Source organism: Lagopus muta, chromosome 1 (genome assembly GCF_023343835.1).
Source record: "Lagopus muta isolate bLagMut1 chromosome 1, bLagMut1 primary, whole genome shotgun sequence".
NCBI classification, from domain to species: Eukaryota; Metazoa; Chordata; class Aves; order Galliformes; family Phasianidae; genus Lagopus; species Lagopus muta.
Window position 1 is genome coordinate 60,315,492 of NC_064433.1, and position 17,969 is coordinate 60,333,460.

Sequence of the window (17,969 nt, forward strand, 5' to 3'; positions counted from 1 at the left end):
ATGCAAAGTCAACTAAAATGGCAGCTTCCTTACAAAGTACCCTTATAAACACCCAAAAGGCAAGTGTACACTACCCAGTCTCAGATACTCCCTAGAGCTCTGAGGATGAGAGAAAAACAGCTCCGTTGGCGTTACATGGTATAGCAGTAACTGAGAAAGAGAGCAGTGAGAAGAAACCTGGAATTAACTTTACTCTTGTCTGCTTTAAGATACGCTTCAGCTTGTTGACATGGTGCCAATATTACCGTTGCCATGTGCATCAAGAGTTAACAGATATTTTTTTAGAAATACACCTTTTAAAAGTGATGTTATTCTGAAAAGCAGTAAGTAAGGATGTTCTTAAAATCTGTGCATCAAATTTGTGAAGGGTTTTTTTTGTTTGTTTGTTTGTTTTTTTCAAATATAACTGTTTCTCCCATGACTAGAAAACCAATCAATCACAGACACAGTCAGAGATACTCAGGGATTATCTTTACCCACCAGTTACAGAAGGTTCTACATGTCAAATTAGGTCATAACTATGCAGCCCCGTCATTTCTGAATTGTACTCTCACAGATAATCCAGAGTCACAGACATTTTGCATGTGTTTCATTTCATACACACTCCTTTGTGCAGATTCCAACTTCTTTCACAGCAGAGAAGAAATTAGAATTAGGTCTTGCTGCCTTTAAGGTCTTTCTACCTGTGCAACACATTCTTTTCAGGGAACCCAATTTGGTAACAGATGGAACAAGAACACAACTTGCTCTTTATGAGCTACTTTGTGTAGGAAAAGTCCAGCAGTTTGGTAGGCACAAATCTCTTGGGATTACTCACTTATGTATAAAACATGTTCCTCACTTTTTTTTTGCTTGTTTGTTTACAAATTTGCCCAAGGAATGTGAGCAATGCTATTATCCCTCCCCAAAGGCCATATATATGGGGAGTGGGGTTAACTATATAAATAGAACTACGCTAATTGAAATGTATGCCCCTATTTACACTGAAGAACCTTTCCCTCACAGCTGAGGCAGGTGAGCTATGCCTACACACCTACATCTATAGCCCACCCAGACAAGTGTATACTCATTTGTGCATTACAGGTCAGACTCTCTGCAGCCATAAAGGAAATATCTCCTCAGCAACAACTTGTGATTCCTAAACTGTGGCAAACTTGCACTTAAGCAGGAGATGCTAATGAAAATATAGAGAAAATTTCTTTCAGCCACTTACTTAAGGCTGGATGTTGTGTTGAGGGACATGGTTTAGTGGGAGCTACTGGGAATAGGTGGACGGTTGGACTGGATGATCTTGAAGGTCTTTTCCAACCTTGGTGATTCTATGATTCTATGATTCTAATCTCATTAATGCTTCTTTTATTTTCTTTTCTTTTTAAATCTCTTCTGCCCAGCGTAAGAACATTTTAAAGTCACAGAAATACAACTGATCCCAACAATTCTATATATAGTCCACTGTAGAATAAAATGAAAACACCACAAAGTAGGGACTATCCATTTTATTTTCTTTAGAAATGGATCCATGAAACCACTGTGCTCCAGAAAAAAAGAAAAAAAAAAAAAAAACAACCCACACTTAAAAAAAACCCCAACTTAATAGAACTTTTACAACAGGTAGCCTCCCCCTTAACAAAGCTGCACGTTGCTTACAGTAATGCAGATTGGATCTGGAGTAATAGAAACATGAATCCAGTGCCACCCCAAAGCTATGCTGATACCAAGTACATTCACAAACAAAACCCTCCCCCCCAGTTCATCAAAACACCTGCAGAGTTCTACAGCTAGCTAAAAATATTTCTGTTTAAATAGAAAAAGATTTCTCTACAAAATTTTGGGGGATAGTCATGACATTTCTTCTAAATGTCTCTGCAGACAACTAAGTAAGGTGACATAACAGTTTACCTAAGACTTTCAGTTCCAAAATTTCACCGATTTTCACTTTCCTAAAAAAAAGTCCAACATTGCCACCATGTGGTCAGAAACGGGCATCGTTCATCGTGGAAGTCGCACGTGATATTGGAGGAAACGCGGCCAGTCAATGAATAACCATGCTGTAAGTCAAAAACGAAAATGAACTCGGAGAATGGTGACTTTATGCAGGAAAACCAATTCTAAGTATGGGCCAGTCTACGAAAAATATTTTGCGATTAAGTCTTCAGCACTGTGACACTCCTCTCCCTGAAGGCACAATCCATTTCCACCCACTTGCTAACAAGCAAATTCTGTGTGTATGCAAAGCACCCAAGACCATTCATTTCTTTAAGTGTAACATTAGTTGAAAATTTGGAAGCCTTTTTTTCCTGGGATTCAGGAAGTAAAATTTCGTTGTTTTTTTTTATTTTTTTTTTTAAACCACCAAAACATCTTTCACATGGATTTCTTCATTGCTGCCTTTCTCACACTGAAGAGATACGCTTCATAAATAATGTTTAAGAAGTTGTCGTCGTTCTGAAAAACAAAACAATTGTTACTACAAAGGAGACATTCTTGAGTACACAGATAAGGTTCTTTTTTCATTTCACAGGCAAAATACTTTTCAACCTTGCTCTGTCTTAAGAAGCACACAGCAGAAGGGCTATTTCCTGTACAAACATATATTCTATGGCTTGAACGTAATGTATAACTGGATGGGAAGCACAACTCTGTAAGTAGTAATGGATAGACAGAAAGTACACTTTCTAAACTCACACTGATTTATCTTTACTACACTGCTCTTGCATGATACTGCAAAGAATACAGTTCAGAGCAACTTGATCTAACTAACCTGATCTAAAGCCCCTGTTCATTGCAAGGGAGTTGGACAAGATGATCTTTAAGGGTCCCTACCAACTCTGAGGATTCCATGATATAATCCTGTAATTTCTTCTCTTTGCCCCCATTTACCTAACAGTTTCCTTAAGTTTCTTCCATTAGTTCACTGATTATTGTAAGTGTCTCTGAAGGAACAGTGGAACACTTTGGGTTTTGCTCCTATGCTAAATCCTACCTGGACAAACACTTCTATCTTATTTATCACAGAACACCTTGGGCTTGAAGTAACTTCAAGTTCATCCAATCCCAACCCCATCCCAGAGGGAGGGCTGCCACCCATCCAACCTGGTCCTGACTGCCTGCAGGGATGGGGCACTCACATCTTTTCTGGGCAGCGTGGCCAGGGCCTCACTGCTCTCTGAGTAACAAATTACTTTCTAACATCTCACATAAAATTCCCTTCTTTTAGTTTAAATCCGTAAGCCCTTGTCCTATCACCATTAGACTGTTTAATTATTTTAGACTTAGTGCTCCTACCACGAACTGCTCCTTTGGCTCTGCTGCGTGTTTCACTTTCCTCTTTAGAAGACCAGTTTTTTCAAGAACTGGCAAACTCACATTAAGAAAAAGTGTCTTAAGTAGCTTACGTAAACATATGAAGATAATTAAAATCAGGGCAGTCCTTGAGGAAAACCAGGAGCAACTGAGATTGTAGTGTTATATAACTGAAAATGCTAGCTAAGAAACTAGCGATCAGCATCATGTTATTAAGCAGTAAATGATTTCCAGGTAACACAGTTAATCCTAGCTGTCATCAAGAACAGCGGGACTGAAAATGCATTTTACAAATATAATTTCAGAGCACAGAATCTAGTTTTCTTTCACAAGTAGTCTCCCTTTCAATTTTGTACACAGTTTTCCTACTATCCAGATATTCTACGTACATAAGACAGAATATTATGATACTTTTATTTTTAAATCCAACATAAAAATAAAGAGGAAAATGAGACGAACATCTAATGTCTAAAAGACACTTTTATTTCTAGGTCTATAATTTAAACTTCATTTTATGTGAATGACTTCAGCATTCCAATAAAGACATATCGTATTGCCAAGCCTTACAGGCATAGTTTGGCCTACAAATTAGACACTTCAACCCGTGCCTCCATTCATTATGTACTATAGCCAGTTCTTTAATTCTACAGTCTCAACCTCCACTCTTCAGGTATTAAGTTCAGAGCAAGCTACTGAAAAAAAAAATCATAATCATTCATATAATCGCAGACCAGGAAACAATAATGTCCTATATGCTGTTAATGCTTTCTCAGATTTAAGCTCGAATAATTCTAGCAAGAGGAATTTTAGCATTTCAAGTAGAGAAGTACATAGAACAGATTAAACTAGCATGTTGTTACTTATAAACATAAACATGTTAACCTGTATTTCAAAGTTGCTCACATTTCCCATCTGAGTTGTTCTTGCTGCTAGCATGTCTCTTTGAAGTATTTGCCTGCTAAGATAACCAACCTTTACTTTGCTAGAAGTTCAACAGGTGTCTTTCCAGCTCTCAGGACAGCCTTTTGAAGCTTTCAGTCATCTTTATTCTTTTCCTTCAATTGTATCATCTCTTCCTAATCTCAAGCTACACTGACTAATCACAGTGCATTTAAGCTAGCAGTATGCAAGAAGAGGCTATTACCTCCCTGGTCTATGGAATAGTGCTCAATTAACACAGCAATAAAAAGCACAATTCCAGCACATACTTAATTACCCCCTTAGTCTCTAAACAGATGAATACAACTCTTCAGATGACCAGGTGCTTAAGTGACCAGGTGCTTATATTAAAATGGGAATAAAGGTTTAAATTGAAGTAGAACTCTTGGCACTTTACCTGGATCAGGTGTAGAAGTGTTTCCTGCAGCTGCATTTTTGTCACTGAGCTGCTGGTGATCACAGGTGGCTCTGGGGTTTGCAGTGGTAGGAGAAGGTTAGCAGAGCTGGCAGCAGGTTCTTGGTTTGATGCTGCTAACAGCCCACTTTCATTGGCTTTTGGTGCAGCAGGTGTGGGCTGAGTGAACACCATCGGGGACATCAATAAGGTAGGAGTCACAGTGGCAGGAATGCGCTGAGGTGAGATTACCTGTCCACATAAAAATTATCAATTAAATAACCTATTTAATTAATTATATATGATTTGAGATGACTAAAGCTGCAGACTGATCAGCAACAGGTACAGAAACTGTGGGAGATTGGTATAGTTACACAAACCTCCAAGTTCAGGACTCCTATATGATTCAATTCCAGATTAAAAGGACCTCCATCCAAACTGTGAATGCAGTCATGAGTTCAAATACAATACAGTCTACCCGTCAGGCAAGCGATCTGAGTACAAAAGCATGTTATCACAGAAATTAGACTATTGCTGAATAATGAGCATTTTCAGAGAATGCAGGTGAGAAGTTTTCCATAAGGTCAGTAAGCCCTGAAGTTTGATAATATTCTTTCTTACTAGCAAATGCCAATAATAAAGCTCAGTCTTTGTATCTAATACTAGAAAATACTTGCCAATTATCACTTTTGATATATGTACATATATATGTGTACACATACACATATATATGTGCATACATGTGCATACAAACACCTCTATATTCTCTTTTTAAGCTAGGAGAAGTGAAACGAAATGGAGATTAAATGATTTATGTAAAGACCTGCAGTGAACTAGTGGCACTGTAGGAAACAGAACTGATTCCCAACCAATAGTCAGCTCATCAAAATGGCCCTCAAAGAGAAGGAAAATCCAGACACTGCTGAAGTTCCACAAGTTGTCATATCCATGCCAACATGCAAATATGGGTGTCAAAGAATTTTTACATTTCAAATTTGCGATACATCTCAGAACTGAAAAACCTGCAGGATTAGTCAGCACTAGCAGATATAATATATGGCATAACAAAGTTTATTCACTAAGTTTGTAGATATTGAAACTTTCTGCTGGTAATTCTAGTAATAAATCCTTATCAGCTGTCTCCTCAGCATTCAAGCATCCAATCTTTTTTTTCAAGGAACAGAATGCACAAAGAAATTAGTTTTAGCCCTCCATGCTTGGAGCTGGAACATGATTTATTGCTATTCCATGAAGGTGAAAGGCTACAGCATCACTCCGCTCTGTGTCCTGAGTTACATATCAATTTTGAAGAGAAATTAAGACTAAGAAAATAGATCTGAAGTTGATCTCCTAGGTGTGCAAGACAATGCACATGCACATTAAAAAGCATTTTTTCTTTCACTGGTTCTCTTAGCCCTAGTCACAATTGCTCTACACAAGACATTTCTAAGCAATATTAGGCAACAGTACAAAAAGAATAGAATAATGAAGACTGAGATTTCATGCTCACTGGTGCTAAATTGAAGGAAGCAGAAAGACTAGGGGCCAGGACAGACCTACACACATTAGAAAGCATGCAATATGTGTCTCAGGCAAAAATCTCCCAGTACACTTTCTAGGTAAACATTGTTCCTCTGTTTCTCAAATACAGAATATTACTTAAAAATTCAACTCTCTACCTGCTACCTTTTTTTCTCCCCTGTGAGATGACAAAGTAAATAATCAAGTCTGTCTTACAAGCTCCTGAATGAATTAACAGTATTTCTAGCTTAATGCAGGTTTGCTTCAGGAAATAAAGTGGCACAGATGTTTGTGCACCTACGCTTAAAAACCAATGCTCATTTTAGAGGAAAACCATCAGAAGTCCATGGGGCCATACCGATGTAGACTGAGACCTTCAGCATGTGCACACACATCTCCTGCAGATGTGCCTGTAGATCGGCTGCCTCCGGACTCTCATGACAGCATCTCTGACCTACTCATCCATGCAGCTTGAATAACTTCTCTTTAATTTATCCCAAGTAAAACTGGTGGGTTATCTGAAATCAGATGATTTTTCCTAATGTGATTTAAAGAATGCACATGCTCTGCAGGGTAGGAGCCTCCAGCAAAAGAGTGGTGGGGAGCAGCTGGAGGAGGTAAATTGTCTCACTAAGACAGGGAAACCTAAGACTGATGATGTCAAGGATCTAAACGATGAGTCCTTTGAAATCAAAAGACACTTTACTTCTCTTTAGAGTCTGAGACAAACAAACAAAATTTGACACAAATTATGTAACAGAGAGTTACTACTGTCCAACATACATGTGTTTTGTTTTAACAGACATATCAAAAATTGTTAATTTTGTTCTGGATAGAAACAGCTTTTTGGAAGAGTTTTCCAATCATATGGATGGTATATGGAATAAGCAATGCTGCCATCTACTGGCGACAGAGCTAATATCTACAGCTTACTGCAGTATTTCAAGTACTTGCCTCAGAAGAATACACGCATCTTTTATTCTCAGCCCATACTAAGTGCTTTTGTGTGCAAACATTAAAATGTATTTTGTTTTGCTAAGAGATCATGCTCAAAGCTTCTGCCATTTAAGAAACTTATGTGTAAAAAAAAATATGTTTTAAAACATAAGGGCAAATTTTCAGTTTAAATTCAATTCAGATCACCTCCAGCCACCTGACAACTGATGCCCATCAGCAAATGTAGGGCACTGGACTGGCATTGCTAGTGTGATTCCTACAGAGCAAAGCTTTTGCCAAGAGCACTGGAAACACTCTGTACAGACATACAACCTTCAAATCAGTCTTTTAGCCTTGAGTAATTTTGTACAAGGCGTAACAGCCTTTCCAATACACTACAGATCCCCTTCTTTCTCACAGAATCTAACAAGAGCAGCTTGTGCATCCAGCCTTCCCTGAATTAGCTCCAGCTTTTTCAGGTCAACACTTACATCTCTGAGTCACTAATAACAGAGTGGGAATCTACTGTCAGTTGTGCAGCAATGAAGTAAGAACAATGAAAAAATGTGCAAGATAGTCACTGCAGCACGTACTATTCCTCCTCTGAAGCACAAATGCTCACTAAGATATGTTTGATGTTGTGTATGGCTGCTAGCAGCTAGACATTACAGCTGGCAAATTCACATAACACCACGCACTAAGAAACACATGGCGCTCCTGTAATGGGAGACTGGGACCAGGCCCTGCTTCCTCTTTCTGCATGTGCAAAATTCCACTTGCATCAAGCACTCCTGTGGAACATCAGCACCCGGGGGATGCCATGGGCTGTTTGTAGGGGCACTATTTAGAGCTGAGAACACTTCATCTAGGAAGGGCTCCAGAATTTTAAAAACAATTGCTGTTACAATACAGCCAATTATAATGCTAATCGTAACATTGTTTTGTCTCTTGGGTATCATCCAGAAAATTTTAATTGATGCATAACTATCGAATCTGAGATTACATTTCATGACAAGTTTAACATATCTATTGCACTCTTCCTCGGCATGCTTATAATCTCATGCTGAAACTGCAGTTATGGTAACAGGTATCTTTGATGCAGGCATCACACCACTAGCTACTATGTACTGGACATACATTCAGAACATGTAACACAGTAGGTTTATGACATTTTTGATGGAAAATGCTCTAAGAAATCAAGTGAGTGGTATACAATGTAAGTGGACTTCTAAGAAAAGATCAACCTGTGTCAAGGTTATTGTAAGCATTCTCAAAATCACAATTCTGATTAACATAAACACTTCAGCATGCATGAATCTATAATTGGCATAACTCATGCCTAATACTAAGCACATGTTTAAAAGCCCATTGCAGATTAATGCATTCTCATTGCATCCAAAGCACGTGTTACTCACTGTCTGCATAAGGAATACTTCTCAGAGTAGGGCTAGCATCAGACGAATGCTTCCAAGCATTATTCCTTAGCCTTTCATGTTTAGTTTTATTTTTCATTCTTTTGTAACTGGTCTTTTCCTCTCCACGTGGGAGAGCGCAGTTCTTACACCATATGGAGATGCAGAAGCCAATTTAAAATTGGACTTGTAATGTGTCAATTGTGGAAAAGACTATTGCTTTAATTTTCTCAGCACTGCTGATAGATCTGGGATGTTCCTGTAATGTGATTTTTCCAAACAACAAAGACACTGTCCAGATACCCTTCTATTCCTGTCAAGCGTTTTAGCATTCACTTTTTTCGTGTGCTGGATTACAGTAAAAGATGCAATACCAAAAGATAAGTAATTACAGAGAACAAACCTTTTGCCGTATTTGTCAGCAGAATCTACTTTGATCAATTTTGCATGAGCATGTGCAGATATATTGATGCCAACTCAATTTCACTCAAATGTCTGTCTGCAGGCGTGGCAGTGCTTAAAAGCTTTTGTCTATGGTATGGATGTGATTATAAAAACATTAACGTTGGTTTTAGAAGTTGTTTTGAATTGTTATCTTCAAGAATCTCTTCATATGGCAAATTCATGGTAATCTACGGGAATAAAGACTTATTCCTTAATTCCTATCCTTTTTTTCCTTTTTTTTTTTTGGGTGGGGGGGGGATGGGGAAGGCGGAATCCGCTGCATGTTAGAGAGGCCATTCCTTCCATATTGCAGAGATTTAGGTGTCCCAAACAATTATTAGTCATACTTTCATCATTTTTAGTCTGTTTATTAAGTTTGATTATTATTATTTTTATTCTATTTATACAAAAATGTGTCAGAAACTGATCTAATGCTGATTCGATAGCAGCTGTAGCTGTGTCAGCATAGCCACTCCTAGGCAACTTCAATCTTTTTGGACTGCTCACAGCCATGCAAAGTGGGATTTAGAGTCTCTTCAGGTTTTTTTTGTGTGTGTGTTTCTGTTTTTGTTCCTCCCTTTTAAAGCAAACTTGCAGCAATAATTCTAGTGGATGTGACTTCCACTAAAAAATGTCCGTTCTCTCAAGCTATTGCTCTGTTTATACTAAAGCTGTAAAATTATTGTAACTGCATTATTAGTGAGATCCTCAGCTCCTTTTTCATACTGAAACTAATGCTAACATCAGTTTTTTTCTCAAATATACACAAAGTCATTAGCCTCATCAGCATCAATACGGATTTTTCATTTGAAAACACATCAAGGTTTTTTCCCCACTCTCTACTGCACATACTAGCTTATTATGCATAGCCTGGTACTTGCCTCATTTCAGTTTTATCTTCCAAGTAAGAATGTCTTAAGTCTCCATTCTATACGCGCATTTCCCAGTGAATTGGACAATTTCTTTCATTTGTAGCAGGCAAGTTCCATTCCCAGCAAAAACAGTAAATTACTGTGACTCTAGATCCTCTTTCTATTCGTTAGCATTTCACTGGAAAGTCAGATTGCCATCTGTAAGCAACTGATCCTGAAAAATTTCAGTGACTAATCCACCAAACGCTCCTTCACACAGATTCAAAATCATGCTAGTTTAATTGAAAGAATTAAAATAATGGTGGCTATTCGTTCTATCAAATTCATCTTCCTCTGACCTCTCTCATGGAATTAGAAATCATGATCTGTCAGTGCTTATGACACATGTAGCCCACGTGGCCCTTAATTGTTAAATGGCTATTTCAGGCTCCTCAAGTGAAAAATAGCTTTCTAGCAATAAGGAGGATATTTGGAGCAATAGTGTTTCATTCAGCTATTTAAGAAGTTGCAGTAGATAAGCAGCAGAAAAAATAATGATTTATAATTTGGGTAAGTAACTTGTAGACTCCAACACAATATAAGGCTTATGGATTCTGTACCTCCTATAGAGGAAGTAAAAGGGACTTTAATGCTCATCCTCAAGCAGAGCACACATGAAGACATTCAAATGTGGAAGTTCCTACAAAGAATGACACTGTTAGCAGTGAGCAGTTGTCTAGGATTAGACATTTAGTAATCACATTTGAGGTTCTCCTAAAGGACAGAAAAATGTATTAAGTAGACACATGTCATCTCTTGATGTCTCCTGAATTTTCTGGCCCCAGGATCAGGGGCATAATCAAAAGAACTCAGTGTTTTGGAGATTTGCTTTTATTTATTATTATTATTATTATTATTATTTTATTTTATTTTATTTTATTTCCCTCTTTTTAAGACTTTCATGCACAGGGCAAATTTTCAAAACAATATTTATTGAATAAAAAGCCAAAACTGCTGTACAGTTTGGAGTAGCGGTTATGGTCCAAGACAATGAATTCAGCAATGTAAAAATAATTTGAAAGCCTGTTGTTAGAAAGCAAGCATCCTGTCAGCATCTTTAGCACTTTTAGCAACTGGCACAAAAAGGAACACTTACCTGCACAGAAAAAGTTATGACTAATTTTGTGAGGAAGAAATACTATTATACTCAAAACATTACAAAGAATGGCCACTGAAACCTACATACCATTTCTAAACATGTCTGAAAAACAAAGAAAAGCTACATAAATACTACCCCTTGTCATTACTGATGTACAAGAGACATCTCCTTTGGTATTTAGAATATCACTGCTTAGTAAATTAGAACTTCCTTATGCTGTTGATAAATTATCACCTGCAAAATGAGTCACGTGTGCAAGACAGCAACACATAGTAAGGCAGAAAGAAGAATATACTGGCCAAAAAAAACCAGAGAATGGCCTCAAAAACTTAGAAAACTGTTTCTGAAATTGTTTATTTACCTGGAAGAGAGAGCTCTGCTTTTCCGTACCCGGTGCCTTTTCTATCCAGGAATCCAGTGGTTTCAAGGTGTTGGTGTTCTGAGTAACAACAGGAAACTTAGCTGCCAAGGTTGGTCTGCTGGATACATGCAACTGTTCTTGTTGCACGATCTGGAGCTTCTTCAATAACTCCTGAGGTGATATCACCCCAGAATTGGCTGTCTGATTGCCAGAGAGAGAAACTGGCTGTCTAGGAAGTTTGGACTGTTCTTTACCAAGCGTCTGAGACTCTAAAGTCTGACCTGGCAGGGAACCATTGAAATATACCAAAGGTGGCTGGGTCACATTATTCATCTGTGCTGCTGGTGCTCCAACAGCAGCAGGAGTCCTGCTGAACACAGAAGCCGTTGAGTTCACAGATCCTGTTGCACTGGGATCCATTTTAGTCATCGACCCTGACTGACTCTGCAATTTCTGTAACAAGCTCTGAGTACCAGCAGCATCCTGAACTACGTGAGATGTTGCAATGCCACGAGAAGTCACAGGCTGGAAGAGTCCTGTGAAAGTCTCACCCACAGGGTGGATATTGCCATTTTCACAGAGTCGGTTCTCAGGAAACTCAGCAAGCGGGTGAAGGTCTGTCCCACGCACCATCAGCTTTTGAATAGCAGGGCAAAGCTGTTTCTCTGCACACGGAGAATGCCTGCTAGGTTCTTCATAGGACAGAGAACGTACCACACCCTGCCTAACAGGAAGGTTCTCTTGATGCTGTTTATTAAGTGGTTCTGTGACATCTGTTTTCTCTTGTTTTCCAAACAGGGCTGTCAAAGACAAGTGTTGTGGTTCAGGATCCGCATTCTGCGAAGGGACAAAGAAAAAAATCTTAAGTGTAGTTATGTCACACATGATAAATAACATTAAGTGGTGACAATATTTAGCCAGCAGTATTCAAGAAAAAGCCAAGAGAACTGCTATGCTCTTTTCTCCCTAGAGAATTTCTAATAGTTCAGTCACATCAGAAGGGCAAGAGAACAGTTGTCAAGCTGCTAATGTGGGAGAAAACCAGTGAATCTGAAAGATAGCAGTGGTTTCACTTTAAATACCATAAAAGAGCACCTACCCTTCCAGCCATCCGTACAACATTAATACAGAACAAAAACCTCCCCCTGTGCAGAGCAAGGTCACTTCTGGTACATCTCCTTGTCACAGTTGACTGAATTCAGCTTTTGCAATATGGTATAGTTTGAAGATGCTTTTGTAAAAGCAAAAGACTTTTAGACTACCTAAAATTCCCTTGAAGACAACAAACACAAAAAATGTGGTTCATCAATTAACTACACCAGCTTGGGACCAAAGCAGCATCTCAACATTGAAAAACAAGGTGGTTTTAAATTTTTTTATTTATTTTTAACTGCTGCATCAGGATGCTACGTCTCAGTACTCAGATTGGTGGGATGGAAGCAGACTTTTTTATATATAGATTAGTTTTGCATTTAGAACATAATCCTTACTGTGGTTTTACCACAAATTCTTGCACTGATCTTCTGATCTAATTAAGTACTCTTGGTTGACTACTTGGTTATAACACTAGTCAGAACACACACAAAACACTTTACCTTGCTTTGCTGAGATATTCGTTGATGTTGATTTTCACTAGGCTTCACTGGAATTGGTTTGATTAGGTTGGGGTTGTTACAGATTGCAGAGGAACTAGTTATTTGTTTTGGCTCAGAACAGGTCTTACACTGAAAGAGAAAATCAATGTTTTTTAGTAACTGTTATTGTACTTTTCCTCTTAGTTCTGTACCACAGTAAAATCCAGACTTAGCTGGGTATTCAGTTAGCAAAAATGACAGCCCTAGCACCATGAGGTGTTATGCTGTTGAAAGAACTACAGCCTGATTTTCTAAAATCAAAAGACATATGTAAAAATAAACACTTAACTCCAAGGTGTTTTTGAGCACAAGGTTTCCCCTTAGCTTGAAACTCAGTTCTCATCTTTGGCTTGTCCTGCACTTAACACAAAATCAATCTGACACATTTTTCCTGTATCGGGAGTCAGCAAGACCTTTAATAGTCTCAAGTAGTTTAGATACAGGGATTTATGTACACACAGAGTATTTAAAATGCTTTTTGCTAAATGCTGAAATTTTAAAATCAAATTCTATTACATAAACATTCCACAATGTGGGAACTTGTATACTCACACAGAAAAATAATTAAAGATTTAATCAAGTTGTAGATTAGCATGTTTACCTATTATATATGACGGAATTAATAACTGTATTTATAAATGAGCAGGCAGAGACAGACGACTAAAAGTAGTCAGAGACACAGAGAGGCCATCATTTAATTCAGAAAATGTGCAGAAAACACTGCATGAAAGAGAAAGAAAATATGGAATAGGAAAAAGTGAGTAACACAGTTCTATTTACACTGTATCCAAAACAAGAATCTAGTCAACAAAATTAAAAAGTACTGAATGTACAAGGAATGCTATTGTCAGTGTAATAGAAAATAGTACTTCAGAAGTCACTGTCTCTAGATATGACTGAAACCAAGAAGCTGTGAAGATTTATATATATATGTATTTTTTAAAGGTACCTACAATTTAGGACTAGAAGAAAACAAGTACTCCTATTTTCAAGGAAGGGCAAGAAAGAGTATTTGCAGAACTTCAGGCCAGTTTGCCTCACCTCAGTCTCTGGGGTGGTGATGGAAGAAATCTTCCTGGAAGCCACTTCTAAACATGTTAAGGAAAATAGCATGAGCAGAAGTAGCCAGAATGGATTTACTTGCTCAACCTAATAGCCTTCTTCAGGGAGATGAGTGACTCAGTGGGTAATGGCAGAGCAGTGCATATTGTTTAGCTTGATTTTAGCAAAGCCTTTGACACTTAACAACCTCAAAGACAAACTGATGCAAAAATGATGCAAACTGAAGATAAAAATGCAGGCTAGGTAAGCAGACAGTTAGGACTGAAAACTGTCTGGTATACTGGACTCAAAATATTGCTGGTATCAAGTCCCACTGGGGACCAGCTGCTAGTACCATTCCCCAGGGCTTGATATTTGGGTCAATACTGTGTAACATAAGTAATAACCTAACTGATGGAACAGAGCAGGCAAGCAGAGGATGTAAAATGAGACTGTGTGGTCAGTAGACCCGGTGGTTGTGGTGCCATTCAGAGGTACATCATGAAGTTTAACAGAAGAAAACTGAAGATGAAGAACCCTATGCACCAATACGGGCTGGGACCAAATGACCAGAAAGTAGTTTTGCAAAATTGATCCAGGGCTCCTGGTAGACATAATCATAGAATGGCTTGGAGTGAAAGAGATCCCAAGGATTATGAAGTTCCAGCTCCCTTGCTACAGGCAGGGTTGCCAACCGCCAGATCAAGCACCAGATCAGATTGCCCAGGGCCCCATCCAACCTGGCCTTAAACACTTGGAGGGATGGGGGATCCACAGCCTATCCGGGCAAACTGTTCCAGCATCTCACTCTCTCTGTAAAAAAATCTTCCCCATCATCTAATCTAAATCTCCCCTCCTTCAGTTTAAAACCATTCCCCCATGTCCTTTCACTATTAGATTGTGTAAGATTTGATTTCCCTCCTGTTTATAAACTCCCTCTAAATATTGAAAGGCCATAATGAGGTCTCCCTGCAGCCTTCTCTTTTCCAGGCTGAACAAGCCCAGTTCCTTCAGCCTATCCTCATAAGAGAGGTGCTCCAGCTCTTGGATCACCTTTGTGGCCCCCCTCTGGACCTTGTCCAAAAGCTCCACATCTTTCCTATGCTGGGAGCCCCAGAGTTGGATGCAGTACTCCAGTTGGGGCTTCATGAGAGTGGAACAGAGAAGGACAATCACCTCCATCACCGTTCTGGCCATCTCTCTTCTGATAGAACCCAGGATACCACTGGCCCTCCAGGCTGTAAATGCACGCTGCTAGCTCACGTCAGGTTCAAAAGTCAATAGGTAAAATATGGAATACACAAAATTATGTTTAAATGAAGTAAAAAACTTTACTATAAGGCTGTTCAAATACCAAACGGACTGCCTGAAGTGCATGGAAATATTCAAACCCTGAATTAACATGCCTCTAGGCAATGTGCTTAAAGCAAATGAGGCTGGACAGAACTTTGAGATACCACTCAATAAGCAATAAGCACAGGAACTCCAAGAGAGGTTAGTCTGCACTGCTCAAAGAAATTATTTTCATAGATTCTTTTCTGCTGACACATTGTTATCCTTGCATTTGAGGAATCATTTTTAAGCACACGAAGACACATGACTGAATTATTCTTAAATCACTTTGTAACTTCACGTTCTCAGTCAATTTCTGACCAGTGACTTTTGTTGTCACTTGTTCACTTAATGACAATTAAATATCCTACCTACTAATTAGCAGATCAAAACATTTTGATAGTTCAAGTAACTGATTCCTGTAGCCACTATTTGACCTACACTAAAACAGGTGGATATCATTCCCTTTTTATTTTTTTTTTTTTTGTTTGGACATATCCTAACCCACTATGATGTTATACAGAACAAACACACACTTCAGTAAGATTAAATATCTCTTCTCTCCCAGATTGCTCTCTTTCTACAGTATGCTGCCTTTTCTTCAACATGCCTCCTCACTGCTATTTTTCAGCACAGGTTTTTAGGGGAAAACACATAAGCATCTACATAAACTTCTTCAACATGACATATGACATAGTCTTGTATATTTCATAATGAGTTCTGCAGACTTTCAATAAATGCAGTAGGCCCTTATTTCTCCAGGGTATTTTAATAAGCTGAATTCTTCGGAAATAGTGAGTACCTTAGATACCACTGCCATAGCCTACATAGCATCAAAACTAAGTGCTTACAAATGAGAAGTAGGAGTGCTCTTACCAGTGTAAGAGCATTTTTTTAGATGCTATTCATCAGCAAAATGAAAACACAAACTATAGCAGCATATACAGAGGTCTACTGTGGATGACTTTTACTTTTGACTTGGTATAATTTTCATGATTTGATAACATGGCTAGCAAGCTGGTATCCAATACAGGAGTACATACTGACGAAGAAAAGCCTTGTGCTGATTTCTACTACTGAAGCTCAGAATATAAGGTCACTTTGGCACACTGGCAGCATGGCCTAGCTGATGAGTAAATTAGGAACACCATCCTGACGCTTAAGCCCCTGCTGGCTGGACAGGTAAAAAAGATACAATCTCCCATCATCATCAAACAGCAAAAAGCAGCTTTCATAGAAATGTCAACATACTCTTTAGTGTTAGAACCAGCAGAGTAATGATGTGCTACAGTACTTCGTGATTACCACATCTTGCTTCAGAGGTCAGTCCTGTAATCATGTGTCTTGTTCAAAGCTATGCCCCTACAAGAAATGTGTATGCAATTAAAAAGTTCTAAGATCAAGCTGAAGACCAAGCAGCATTAGAAAAAAAGGAAAACACTGATCAAAAAGAATAAAGATATTCACTGAGGGTGTCTTAGGCAAGTTTGTCTTAAACGTCTCTGACTACACGAAACAACTGCTCTCTGTGAAAAGATTTCATAGTCTACCTGTGCAATATGAGGCACAAGCTGAACAGGACATTGCCAGAAGAAATCAGGGAATGGTCAAGCATGGTACCATAAGCAGTGCAGCTGTCCAGAAGCAAACGCCATGTCACATCATCATCTCATGGTCTGTAGCTGAAATCTGACTGAGAAACAAGCTGCAAAGACCTCTCAAGTACAAAAACAAGATGCAAGAAGGCTTGATATCAGGAAAAAACTCTCAGCCAAGATTTGATGGGATTTAGTAGAGCTATGTAGGTCAGCTACACAGAAAGCAACAGAGAACTTTGAAGCTTCACAAACTTAAATGTGGAGAATCCCTGGAAATGTCTAGCTGATGTAAAGCAACCACAAGAAGATATTAGTGAGCAGACACATGAAAATGAGCAAGGTGCTCTGCAGAAAAGAAAAGCTGGAGGACAAGAACAGTCTTTAAAGAGAGAAGCAGCAACAAGGATATTCAGACAGAGCCCTCCTTAAGGAAGACATTCACACCCCACTCAGACCATTCAAGATTAGTAGCATACAGTTTGCATCATCCAGCCTGAGTATAGCACTGTGTCCCTAGGAAGGACAGGCCTTCTGGGGAGGTGATGAGCTACTATCAAGTCTTTCATACTGCTAACAAACCAAAAACTATTAGGACAACTGAAAACTTAGAAACTCTATTTCTGTTCAAACAGGGCAGCGTCACTGGAGTATTTTGCTCAAAGACAGTGAAGAAGCAATCAACAGAAATAAAAACCAAGAAGCCTCTGCTCACTACCAGACAAGATGTTCTTATCAAATGTTTGTGTCCTCAGTAATGAAGAACGAAGCTTCAGTTACTCTGCTCACATCAACCAGACAAAGCTTATGCACCTCATCTGACATCTCACAGATCAAAGGACAGTGAATTAAATGGGTGAATGCAATCAAGGAACAGGGTTGCACAGAGCTAAAACCACTCTATCTTGTAGTACAAGGCAAGGCACAATGGTTAAGGAGCAACACGTTTTGGTGTACTTTTTCTGTATCCTAGCAGCTCTTCAACTGTTTATCTTCCTAGCCATCATGATCAGGCCTCCTAAAAACACTTCTCATCAGATTTTAAAA

At 38.7% G+C, this 17,969-nt stretch overlaps 1 protein-coding gene across 1 annotated transcript in view; it reads right to left on the minus strand.

Moving 5' to 3' along the window:
* Positions 1 to 2,335: 2,335 nt before the first annotated feature.
* DCP1B (decapping mRNA 1B) overlaps positions 2,336 to 17,969 on the minus strand; it is a 41,341-nt gene continuing 25,707 nt past the window's right edge. Inside the window, exons 6-9 of the mRNA XM_048945550.1 lie at positions 12,916 to 13,044; positions 11,321 to 12,157; positions 4,640 to 4,888; positions 2,336 to 2,445 (exon numbers count right to left, since the gene is read on the minus strand). Coding sequence (XP_048801507.1) covers positions 2,365 to 2,445; positions 4,640 to 4,888; positions 11,321 to 12,157; positions 12,916 to 13,044 — 1,296 coding nt within the window. The 3' untranslated portion in view covers positions 2,336 to 2,364. The remainder of the gene's footprint in view (positions 2,446 to 4,639; positions 4,889 to 11,320; positions 12,158 to 12,915; positions 13,045 to 17,969) is intronic.